Source organism: Salvelinus sp. IW2-2015, linkage group LG23, assembly GCF_002910315.2.
Source record: "Salvelinus sp. IW2-2015 linkage group LG23, ASM291031v2, whole genome shotgun sequence".
Taxonomy (NCBI): Eukaryota; Metazoa; Chordata; class Actinopteri; order Salmoniformes; family Salmonidae; genus Salvelinus; species Salvelinus sp. IW2-2015.
Genome location: NC_036863.1, coordinates 15,495,973 through 15,509,629, shown reverse-complemented (window position 1 = coordinate 15,509,629; position 13,657 = coordinate 15,495,973). Strand labels below are relative to the sequence as shown.

The following is a 13,657-nucleotide window of genomic DNA, read 5'->3' as shown; positions in this document are numbered from 1 at the left end:
CAAACACACAAACATATAGACACAAACACACCCACACGAGAGCACTCCTCCACTCCTAACCCTCAAAAGTCAATAGAACAAACACTGTTGTATGCTCATCTGTCAAAACCAGTGTTCATTCGTTCAGCTCTCCACCACGACACATATCTGATGCTGCGCCAAGGAGGGCAAAGTCCATTTTCTAATCATTTACACTTCAAACTACATTAACATTCAGCGATGCTTGCTAGTGTCATGTAATTACAGTCCCCCCACGATTCCTCAATTGTTAATTATTTTGCTAAATCAACAATTCCCCACATATTATGCGAGGGCTTGCACATTTGACCAATCACTACACTATTTCTGCATAAAACAGTCCAATCATCTAAATTCTATTGCATAAAATTACCCATCACCGCAGTACAAAAAGAGGGCTCACTATTTCAACCAATCACTGTACATTTACAACATAATAAAGTTCAATCAAGCCACACGTCAACAAAAGTTTTCCCTCATCAGAGCATTTTCGTGACAAATTTGACAAAATCACTGCATATTGCATCTAACCTCTGTTGCTATTTAGAAGCAAAAGGAGGTGAATAGGGAAATAGCTCAAAAGCTAAGGACCTGTAGGATCATAGACATGGCTTTCTCGAGCGAAGGCTACATTTGGACGCAACGTCACCTTAAAGTCGCCTGGTTAGAACTGAGTACCGGGTAACGCGTGGAGATCCCCAACACGTTTAGCTGAGGCCAAAGCGAATGATCTCCGCGAACCAAGGCTGCCTGGGCCAACGGGGAGCTACTGGTGCACCAGAGCGTTGATGCATGCCACTACTGACATATTGTTGGTTCTGACCAGCACAAGCCGGCTGGACAAAAGCAGGGTGAAACACCTGAGTGCCAGATACACCGTAAGGAGCTTAATGGTAGTTGATATGCAGTGCGCTCCGCACCAGTGTCCATATCTCCCGAATCGAGTTGCCTTTGTGCAGCGCACCCCACCCTTGGGTGGATGTGTCTGTCGTGATCACCTGCGGGATACAACTCAACCCATGGGAGCCGCATGACAATAGAAGTAGGGTCCCACTACTGGGCCATGTCCCGTAGGCCTGACAGAGACTCCCGAAGCGACTGGCATAGGCTGCGAGGTGCATCCAGGTGAGTGGCTAGCGCTGGAGGGCCCTTATCAAAAATAGCCCCATTGGAATGGTAGGCATTGGCACTGGTAAAAACACACTGTGTCCCATCCTTTTCAGAACCAGGAAATGCCAGCTGTACCATCCGTCCTGGATCTTCGACATAGGAACCACTCGGATTGCCTGCTTCTGGAGACGGGAGGATATATCCTCCCTCAAAATGGGCACTTAGGCCTCGGGAACAGTTAACGTGTGGATGCCACCGAAGTGTGGGGTACGCACAACAAATTGTAGCCTGTACCCTGACGTCACTGTTCACATGATCCAGGTCGACACTGCGCATGCGCGCGATTGGTCGGAGCAGACAGCGAGCCTCCAGTAAAGTGCCATCTGAAGGGGCGGGACGCCAACTCGTGGACTGGGAGAGATTGGTTATTTTTCCATTTCCACTACTCTTGACAACCATGTGTCTGAACGTGGAGAAGGGACACTTTTCATTGAAATCACATGCAGGAGACAACACTTTTGACACCTGTGAACACTGATGAACTTTGGGGTTGAAAAAAACGGTGTTTATGTGCCAAGGTTTGCCTAAAGCCATGCCCACTCTGGGTACAAGGGCTCCGGCGATCAGTGACATATCTCGAATGGCAGTACCACCTGTGGGTACTGTTGTCACAACGAGCCTCACTCGGTTTAGGCGGTAAGATGCGTTCCGGTAACCGGCTGGCACCCAGCACTTGGCCACACGCATTAAAAATAGACACTGGGAAAATAACTTCATCATGGAGGTTACCGACCAGTCATAGGTACTGGTAACAAAGTGCCTTGTAGCATGGATGGGAATGGGACAGACAGCTCTGAAAAACGGACCCCTTCGATGGTAACAGGCAGGGGCAACTCGTAATCCAATGTAATTCCCAGGAATCACCTACAGGGCCTATAATCTATATCAATAGACAACTCATAGGGACTAGTGAGCTACAGGGAGGAATCGGCAATGAGTCACCTATGGGGGAGGGGTGCCCCCTTGTGGACAGAGAGCAAATCACTCAACATTACTCCCACCCTGGAGAGATTGATATACACCTTGGACCCCGTGAACACCGTGGAGTGCAGGGTACCAGAGCGGCATTAAACATGGACAAGCTTCCAACACACGTTGTGCTTCCGTGAGACTGTATTGCCTGCATGAAGCCCGGCCCCTTTATGGGCACAGAGGGCTCTGGCATTGGCTAACGTTGGCTAACTCTGGCATACAACCTGTTTGCTGTAACAAAATGTGGGGGCACTGTCATCATGGCAATGTTTTTGTAGATCGGCACAGCTGCTCTGGGGCTACTTCCTCATCGGAGGAGCACGGAAGCCCCTCTATCTCTACTCCCTCCAACTCCAGGAATTGAAAATAGAAATGGGTTTGCCATATGCCTGCGAAACGCTAGTAAGCTTCATTCACCGGAAGTTATGATGATAGCCGACATTAGCCAGGAGGCTCATTAGTCTAAGCTAGGCTAGCTAGCCTCTTTGACCAAAGCACGGTCCATTTAGAATAACCAAGCGACTTAAGGCTACGTATAGTAAACAAGACAGCTACCCAAGCAACTACACCATGGGGAGGCAGGAATATCTAATAATATCTAGCTCGCCTCGGCAAGTTAGCCAACCTGGCTAGCATGCTATGCAGTGCTCATTAGCTAGCCTGGTCTCGAAAGTTTACGTAAGACCGGATCACTGAGGTGGGACCCACACCCTTCTGCGAAAAGAGACATGTGGTGCTTAACCAAGGCAGACACAGGCGGCTGGGAGATACCCACAAAACCTGGCCGCCCTCTCGCTTTGAGTAGCCTACCGTAACCAGCAACAGAGCGCTCTGGAGCCCGGAAGACATTTGACCTGACCAACGACCCAAACCATCATCCACGTCCCGCAACTCAGACTCAGACGAGGTACGAGCACCCGGGAGAGGAAGTCACTATCAGAAACACCAAACCCCCGAAAGAATGATTCACAATTGACAAAAGAACACGCGCCACAGACTAGTTGAKGAACAATGCCAGCTGTCCCCTAGTCTCGCACACAAACTGATTCAAGCGAGGGCAGCTTGAGCATGCACCGTGCCGAGACAAACAAGACAACCAATGTGAGTATCTTTTGATTCCGTGGGGAATCGTTGCGAACCCAACCCGGCTTGTTAGCCTTCGTCGTTTTGGATGCATTAGTCATCTTACTTATTGCTCTAGCCAGGCCAAGTAATTAGAAGAATAACTAATTGTTAGTGATCAGGAAACTTATGAGATCCTTATGATATCTCAATCTCTTCATTCAAAGACTCAATCATGGACACTCTTACTGACAGTTTTGGCTGCTTTGCGTGATGTATTGTTGTCTCTACCTTCTTGCCCTTTGTGCTGTTCTCTGTGCCCAATAATGTTTGTACCATGTTTTGTGCTGCTACCATGTTGTGTTTTTATTTTATTTCACCTTTATTTAACCAGGTAGGGCAGTTGAGAACAAGTTCTCATTTACAACTGCGACCTGGCCAAGATAAAGCAAAGCAGTGCGACAAAAACAACAACACAGAGTTACACATAAAGAAACGTACAGTCAATAACACAATAGAAAATAAAAATCGAAAAATCTATGTACAGTGTGTGCAAATGTGGAAGAGTAGGGAGGTAGGCAATAAATAGGCCATAGAGGTTAAATAATTACAATCTAGCATCAACACTGGAGTGATAGATGTGCAGATGATGATGTGCAAGTAGAAATACTGGGATGCAAAAGAGCAAGAGGGTAAGTAATAATATGGGGATGAGGGAGTTGGGTGGGCTATTTACAGATTGGCTGTGTACAGGTACAGTGATCGGTAAACCTGCTCTGACAGCTGATGCTTAAAGTTAGAGAGGGAGATATAAGACTCCAGAGATTTTTGCAATTCATTCCAGTCATTGGCAGCAGAGAACTGGAAGGAAAGGCGACCAAAGGAAGTGTTGGCTTTGGGGATGACCAGTGCAATATACCTGCTGTAGCGCGTGATACGGATGGGTGTTGCTATGGTGACCAGTGAGCTGAGATAAGGCGGGGCTTTACCTTGCACAGACTTATAGATGACCTGGAGCCAGTGGGTTTGGCGACGGATATGTAGTGAGGGCCAGCCAACGAGAGCATACAGATCACAGTGGTGGGTAGTTTATGGGGCTTTGGTGACAAAACGGATAGCACTGTGATAGACTACATCCAGTTTGCTGAGTAGAGTGTTGGGGGCAATATTGTAAATGACATCGCCGAAGTCAAGGATCGGTAGGATAGTCAGTTTTACGAGGGTATGTTTGGCAGCATGAGTGAAGGAGGCTTTGTTGCGAAATAGGAAGCCGATTCTAGATTTCATTTTGGAATTGAGTCTGGAAGGAGAGTTTACAGTCTAACCAGACACCTAGGTATTTCAGAACCGTACAGAGTAGTGATGCTAATCGGGCGGGCGGGAGGGTGCAGGCACCAATCGGTTGAAGAGCATGCACTTAGTGTTGCTACCATGCTGTCATGTCGTGTTGCTACCATTGTGACCACCCTCCCACTCTGTCTGACAAATTCTTTATCTTTGCTCTCCTTAATAGGATGTCGGTGGGCGGAGCCGGGGGGGTCTTCAGCGAAATGGGACACACCTGGGCTTGGGTGTGTCCCAGGATAAATGCACCTCTTCCCCATTCATTGCGGAGACTCTCTCCATGCAGACACAGATTTTGGTTGTGGCATTTTTGTGGCTGTTTTTGGTTGTTTGTGTTGGCACCTTTCAACACCCCTCATTATCACATTTATGCACGCAACCACTCACACTACTGATTACTGACTACACACACCATTGTTAATTATATTTAGTTTACTTTAGTTAAATAAATATATTTTGTTATTCCTTATCACCACGTTGTCTCCTTTTTTGATATGCACTTATATGCACGGTTCATGACACCATGCTGCCTTGCCATGTTGTTGTCTTAGGTCTCTCTTTATGTAGTGTTGTGTTGTCTCTCTTGTCGCAGGAGGTCTTTTGCCTTTTGGTAGGCCGTCATTGTAAATATTTGTTTTGAACTGACTTGCCTAGTTAAATGAAGGTTAAATAAAATAAATAAAGATCCATAAAAACTTCAGCATGCTCTACCACTAAAGGACAGTTGGCGCAACATAAGACAGTCTCGTGTTCCAATTGTTTGTTTTAATAGCGTGAACCGTTCCTGTTCACACCGAGGTGAAGAGCGGAAAAATGTAAGGAATGAATCTGAGCCTCACACTTATCACCTGTGGAAGGCGGGACTTCCAGCGAAGTTGACTGACTGAAATGTAACTGAAATCCGTTTAACCTCATTTTTACCAGCATGTCACCTGTGCAATTAGATGCGACAAAACTCTTAATCACCTTTACTCCACACACAGAAACGCATACAAGGCTCTCCCTTGCCCTCCCTTTGGCAAATCTGACCGTAACTCTATCCTCCTTATTTGTGCTTACAAGCAAGAACTCAAACAGGAAGTACCAGTGACGCACTCAATACAGAAGTGGTCCGATGAAGCGGATGCTAAGTTACAGGACTGTTTCACTAGCACAGATTCATCTGAAAACATTGAGGAGCTTACCACATCAGTCACCGGCTTCATTAATTAATAAGTACATTGACGACATCGTCCCCACAGTGACTGTACGTACATATCCCAAACAGAAGCCATGGATTACAGGCAACATCCGCACTGAGCTAAAAGCTAGAGCTACCGCTTTTCAAGGAGCTTGACACTAAACCGGACGCTTATAATAAATCCCGCCATGACCTCCGACGAGCCATCAAACAGGCAAAGCTTCCAAATACAGGACTAAGACCGAATCCTACTACGCCCACTCTGATGCTCATTGGATTTGGTAGGGCGTGCAAACTATCACATCTTACAAAGGGAAATCCAGCCGCAAGCTGCCCAGTGACGCGAGCCTACCAGACGAGATAAATGTATTCTATGCTCTCTTTGAGGCAATAAACAGTGAACCATGCATGAGAGCACCAGCTGTTCCGGACGACCGTGTGATCTCGCTCTCCATTGCCGATGTGAGTAAGACCTTTAAACAGCTTTACATTCACAAGGCTGCAGGGCCAGACGGATTATCAGGATGCGTACTCAGAGGACGCGTACCCATCATTTAGTTTGCTGTCGACAAGACAGTGGTAGGCCTGATCACTGATGACAATGAAACAGCCTATAGAGAGGCAGTGTGGTGCCAGGACAACAAACTTTCCCTCAACATCAGCAAGACAAAGGAGCTGATCGTGGACTACAGGAAACGGAGGGCCGAGCACACCCCTATTCACATCGATGGGGCTGTAGTGTAGCGGGTCAAGAGCTTCAAGTTCCTCGGTGTCCACATCACTTAGGAATTAACATTGTCCACACATACCAACACAGCTGCATCACCGCTTGGTATGGCAACTGCTTGGCATCCGACCGCAAGGCGGTACAGAGGGTAGTGCGTACGGCCCAGTACATCAAGGACCTTTATAAAAGGCGGTGTCAGAGGAAGGTCAAAAACATTTTCAAAGACTCTCTGCTACCGCACGGCAAGCGGTACCGACACACCAAGTCTGGAACCAACAGGGCCCTGAAGAGCTTCTACCCCCAAGCTAAAGAGTTAACCAAATAGATACCCGGACTATCTGCATTAACACTCTTTTGTACTAACTCTTTTGACTCATCAAATAAGCTGCTGCTACTGCTTATTATCTATCCTGTTGCCTTGTCACTCTCCCCCTTTCTATACAGTACATACAGTATCTACCTCAATTACCTCATACCCCTGCACATCAACTTGTTACTGGTATCCCATTTACAGTATATAGCCACGTTATCGTTACTCATTGTGTTTTATTCCTTGTGTTATTCTTTTTCAATTATTTGTCTCTCTGCATTGTTGGAAAGGCCCTGTAAGTAAGAATGTATCTGTTAGTCTACACCTGTTGTTTATGAAACATGTGACAAATCAAATTTGATTTGATACTGTGAATACAAAGTCAAGGACCTCTGATGGCTATTCGGCGCAAAACTCCCTAATGCTCGAAAAAGCCAGATACCATTTCTATCTGGAATTAATGCATGGCCAGTTGTAAATGGAATGGAATAGAAATTCTCCATATAACTAGCAGACTATGCAATCCCATGAATAGAGCCATTGAGTAGACAACAGATGGGGTAGGTCAAATGTAATGTTTACCAGGAATCTATCTTCTAACATTATTCACACATTATTCACACATATAACGCTCCTGCACTTGCTCAACAGTTTGCATGATATAGCCAATGTTGTCCTTTCTAGCATGGTCATCCCAACTGAGCTTAGTAGAACTACTTTTAGACTTCATTGGGTCATCATCACATGAATACCTGTCCCTCCAGGACACCTACAGCACCTTCACAGGAAGGCCAAAAAGGTAATCAAGGACAACAACCACCTGAGCCACTGCCTGTTCACCCCGCTATCATCCAGAAGGCGATGTCAGTACAGGTGAATCAAAGCTGGGACCGAGAGACTGATAAACAGCTTCTATCTCAAGGCCATTAGACTGTTAAATAGTCATCACTTGGCGGCTTCCACCCGGTTACGTAACCATGAACCTTAGAGGCTGCTGCACCATATACATAGACTTGAAATTACTGGCCACTTTAATAATGGAACACTAGTCACTCTAATAATGTTTACATATTTTTGCTTTACTCATCTCATATGTATTATATTCTACTGTATTTTAGTCTATGCCACTTCGACATTGCTCATCCTAATGTTTACATATTCCTTAATTCCATTCTTTTACTTTTAGGTTGTGTGTATTGCATGCATTGTTGTGAATGGTTAGATATTACTGCACTGTTGGAGCTAGAAACACAAGCATTTCACTACACCCGCAATAACATCTGCTAAACATGTGTATGTGACAACTAAAATTTGATTTGATTTTAGGTGGGGCAAACACATGAAGTGGTGAAGTGGGGGTCCTACCTTGTACTTGATGCTGTCCTCCACGGGCTCGCCCTCCCGGAGCCAGTTGATGGAGGGCTTGGGGTTGCCGGAAGCAACGCAGCTCAGGGTGATGCTGCCGCCTTCCTTGGCCTCAACGTACAGTGGCGGCGTGTCCGTGAAATTGGGGGGAGCTGTGAAGAGGACAATATAAAATAAATGGTGAGAACATTTTTATTGGCAAATATCAAAAGGGAAACATCTCTAATGTTCCAATGTTGTATGTGTTTTCGTGTTTTCGTGTGATATTTGTGTTTATATGTCTGTTAATGTCAATGTGTGAAGCCATAATGTGGAAAATAAAGTTGACGTATTCTGTTTAAAATGTATTAATCCAATGATCCACTACGAGAAGCTCTAGCTAGCAAACCTTAGATGTGTTGCTAGGAGAGGCGCAAAATCAAGTGAATATTTACAGACTTTGCTTGGACAATGTAATCATTACCACACACAAGTAACGAATACATTGCAGTAGTGTGTTATGATCTTTTTACTGTATATGTGTATGTACTGTACTATGTGAGTAAGCTTCAACGAACATTTCCAATGTATATATTACTGTTAATACCTGCAAATGGCAAATAAACTACTTGAAATTGAAGTTTGGACCAAAATATGGCCTGTGTTTAACCGAATAGCCCAAACACTGGTAAAGTTTTATATTAACGTTCAGTAATAAACCATTTATRAAAGGCATATACAAACAGTTTGTGCACCATTTATTAATCATTACTCCCACAAGGATCCCAATTTCAAACTCTCATAAAAAGATGGGATCTTATACAGTTTCTTGCCATAGCCTTCTGTGACTTTAAATAATATTTATCTCAAAGCTGTGTTTCTGTCACAATTCCTAATGAAGGTGGCTCCCCTTCCTGTTCGGGTGGCGCTCGGTGGTCATCGTCACCGGCCTACTAGCTGCCACTGATCCTTTTTTCCCCTTTTCTGTTTATTGGTTTCACCTGTTTTGTGTTTGGTTAATTAGTTGCGCTATATTACCCAGCAGGCCCGCCTGCTATTTGTGCGGGATTGTTTGTGTAACTAGGGTGCACGTTTGAGGTATACGTGTTTCGTGTTTTGTGGGTTTTGCTGGACTGTTGCAGTCCCCGGTTTTGGGGCATTTGTTTTGTGTGCGCCCTGTGTTTTGTGGGGTGGCTTTTGTTCACCGTTTTGTGCATTACATTTGCACTACCACTGAACTCTCTGCTTCCTGCGCCTGACTTCGCACCCACTACACCCAGATCGTTACAGTTTCCTGAAAAATGTGTCCAGAGATTTGGTCAACTCCATCAGATTAGTCTAAAATCCTAAATTAATCAGGAATAACCATGGTCAGCTATACCATAAGGGCCCCTTATTCATGTCTTCACTACATGTAGTAGTAGTAGACCCTTGCTGCAGTCAAATGACAAAATCGCCCTCTACTGGCCTCATGGGTGGAATGTAATTAATAATTCATAAATATAGTTTTTTTAAACCTGCAAAAAATCTGGTGTTTATATGTCAAACAGTTGTGTTATATTTCAGTCTTCTGTGAGCTACAGTACCAATCAAAGTTTGGATACACCTACCCCTTCTCGGGTTTTTCTTTATTTTTACTATTTTCTATATTGTAGAATAATAGTGAAGACATCAAAACTATGAAATAACATATGGAATCCTGTAACCAAAAAAGTGTTAAACATTTTAGATTTGAGATTCTTAAAAGCAGCCACCCTTTGCCTTGATGACAGCTTTGCACACATGTTTTGTTGTTGTCAGAAAATAGAAAGTGACATTTGAAAGATACAGTTTTTGTCTTTTTGGAAATTGAACTCAGATCTTACTGCTGGCAATGTCATAAGACCCCCCCCCCCCAAAAAAAAAAAATATGTGCTATGGTCATAGTCATAGAGTATGCAATGTAGGTCAAGGAAAGTGTACACATTATTTGTATGCATCCTCCAAATGCGCCTTTGATCTAGCTCATCGTTTACAGTAGGAAAAGTGAATGGGAAAACAGGTTGGAAGTTTCCTCACCTGTCTGTGTCCTTTTGGAACAGTAATTAGTGACATTTTATATCAGTAATTGGTGACATTTTATTTCAGATATTCAAATCTCATATTCCACAACATGGGGACATTTCGGGGACAATTCGGGGAAAAGTTGAGATAGTCCCGTTTTTCAAGAATCCCTGATTTATAGAAAATGTTAGATATATTTCCATAAATATTCTGTGTTGTGTGCTTATTATTTTACCATTGAAATGATCTAGGTCATTTTCAGAGCTAAGAAGCATCAGGTACTGCTGGAATGTCTACGAATGTCATGCTCATCTTATGAGTAATTACACTAGTTACTCAAAACCTTTATAAAGTATAAACAGCACACACTTTAGATTAGGGACAGCAAAAAACACTAATGATTAGAAAATGGTTTATAAATGTAGGAGTAATGATTAATAAATAACAAACACACTACTTACAGTTGAAGTCGGAAGTTTACATACACCTTAGCCAAATACATTTAAACTCAGTTTTTCAAAACTCCTGACATTTAATCATTGTAAAAATTCCCTGTCTTATGTCAGTCAGGATCACCACTTTATTTTAAGAATGTGAAATGTCAGAATAATAGTAGAGCGCATGATTTATTTCAGCTTTTATTTATTTCATCACAATCCCAGTAGGTCAGAAGTTTACATACACTCAATTAGTATTTGGTAGCATTGCTTTTAAATTGTTTAACTTGGGTCAAACGTTTCGGGTAGCCTTCCACAAGCTTCCCACAATAAATTGGGTGAATTTTGGCCCATTCCTCCTGACAGAGCTGGTGTAACTGTCAGGTTTGTAGGCCTCCTTGCTCGCACACGCTTTTTCAGTTCTGCCCACAAATTTTCTGTAGGATTAAGGTTAGGGCTTTGTGAAGACCCATTTGCGACCAAGCTTTAACTTCCTGACTGATGTCTTGAGATGTTGCTTCAATATATCCACATAATTTCCCTCCCTCATGATGCCATCTGTTTTGTGAAGTGCACCAGTCCATCCTGCAGCAAAGCACCCCCACAAAATGATGCCGCCACCCCCGTGTTTCACGGTTGGGATGGTGTTCTTCGGCTTGCAAGCCTCCCCGTTTTTCCTCCAAACATAACGATGGTCGTTATAGCCAAACAGTTCTATTTTTGTTTCATCAGACCAGAGGACATTTCTCCATGTGCAGTTGCAAACCGTAGTCTGGCTTTTTTATGGCTGTTTTGGAGCAGTGGCTTCTTCCTGGCTCGTTTTACTGTGGATATACAGTGGGGAGAACAAGTATTGGATACACTGCCGATTTTGCAGGTTTTCCTACTTACAAAGCATGTAGAGGTCTGTAATTTTTATCATAGGTACACTTCAACTGTGAGAGACGGAATTTAAAACAAAAATCCAGAAAATCACATTGTATGATTTTTAAGTAATTCATTTGCATTTTATTAACTGACTTGCCTAGTTAAATAAAGGTTTAAAAAAATTAGAAGTCAGGCCCTAGTTATAACATTAATATATATGGTCACTATGGAGGTGGGTCATGCTACAGGGCTCATATTCTGTCTTTGTCACTACTATGGTACTGGAATATAACACTTTCTCACAGGTTTTCATTCATTTTCTGCATTAGCTGCCTCAACTCTTTAAATGTTCTTGAACATGCTGCCTTAATTTTCTGAAAGAGGGAGAGAGAGAGCGAGAGAGAGAGAAAGAGAGAGAAAGAGATGGGATACTCCAAGGAACTAAATTACAGCACATAGGGCAAGAGAATAAAAACACATTCATCTGTGAGTTTTGTTCAATGTATTCAATACTACAGTAACGCCATAATGCATAATAACTTTCCGCTCGTCTTTTTTCAACAATATTCCATTTACTTCATACCATGGGACAGTTTGCTTTACAGAAGCTTCAAACATAAATTGTTAATTCGACTAGCAACTACAGAATTGCATGTTATTGGACACACGGTTTCTGTAATACCCAATTACAGGCGAAATGTGGATGAAAACAAGGCATTGTGTGAAAATCTCAATTTAAATTACACAGAGGCAATGACTGGACTGAACATCTTTACTGTGCATTTTAGTAGTCAACACAATTCTTTTCAAAATATTTATTGGATTTCATGGTTGAAATTWGAAAATAATTTCCAGGTCACACAACATTTTGGGAAGAATGCTTCATCCACTAACATTTCGGAAACGGACAACTTTGTTGTGTGTTTGAAAAATGTATAGCGCACACATTTAAAAGGTACGTTTGAGAGACCCTGTCTTCCTGATGTTGGAGAGTAACAAATATCAAAAAACACAGTCTTGGAAAACGGGACAGGAGAAGAAAATATCTGGGGCCTCAAACATAGTTAAATATTTACAGAAAAAAAGTCACAAAGTGCACTGCACTCACCTACAGAAAGCCTGCAGTGATCACTAGACGAGATACTACCTCTATGGAATCGGATGTAGTGTACTTCAGGGCCTCACACTAGTCAACACCTTAGTCCAATAATGCATATGCTGAAACCTTCACCTGGCCTTGACTCTACTGCTGGGGAACACCTGTGTGACAGCTTGCCCCAGTGACCACACTTTTAGATGTACCATGGGGTAACAGTCAGGCATGATGGTATCAGAGACAAAACAGATGCCATGAGGGCTTAACAAAAGGACATAAAGGCATTGGAAGATGGACTCTAGGTAATTACTGCCCATTTTACCTCAATATTGTGTGGGAATCATAACATTCTGCCACTGTCAACACAGCGTTACACATCTGTGAATGACTAACTTATTATTTAGGCAATTCCCAACCCAGGTAGCTGTAGTGCCACAGATACTAACTATAGTATCCAGACAGATCTCAATTCCATGACATCCTTTGGATCCCACTGTCCCCGTGGGACTCGTGCCTCATGTTCTAATACAACCAACAGCACCTGGCCAGGCGCTAATAAAGCAGGCAATTAAGAGCGCATAGCATCTGTCCATCCACTGGCTCTCTGTATCTCTACTAGCCTGCTGCATTCAAAGGTTTTTTAACAATACCTTGGCTTTACCCCTTAGCTACAACTGGTGTTATACTGCAGAGGTTGGCAGTGGACTACGGTGCGTGCTGGTTTTTGTTGCAGTCCAGCAATACCTCACCTATTCAAGTCTAAATTGAATGAGCAGTTGATTAGTTGGATCAGGTGTGTTAGTGCAGGTCAGTATTCACATCTCGGGTACCGAAGTAGTGGTGCCACGCATCATGCTGCTGCTCATAGCCTCTCCTCTTCTCTCTGTCCCTCCTTCAATGGTTCTTTGTGACAATATTGCATGAGTGGCGTCAGGTGGATGAGTGGGAGGGAGAAAAGTGAGCAAGACATCAGAGAGAGAGAGGAGAGAGAGAGGGAGAGAGAGAGGAGAGATTGAGGGGAGAAAGAGAGAGAGAGGAAGAGAGGAAGAGCGGGAGAGAGGGAGAGAGGGAAAGAAAGAGAGAGAGA

At 43.5% G+C, this 13,657-nt stretch overlaps 1 protein-coding gene across 1 annotated transcript in view; it reads right to left on the bottom strand.

Annotated features, from left to right (window-relative positions):
- LOC111951135 (protein turtle homolog B-like) overlaps window positions 1-13,657 on the bottom strand; it is a 191,200-nt gene that overhangs the window by 91,257 nt on the left and 86,286 nt on the right. The window contains exon 4 of the mRNA XM_070434387.1: window positions 8,149-8,300. Coding sequence (XP_070290488.1) covers window positions 8,149-8,300 — 152 coding nt within the window. The remainder of the gene's footprint in view (window positions 1-8,148; window positions 8,301-13,657) is intronic.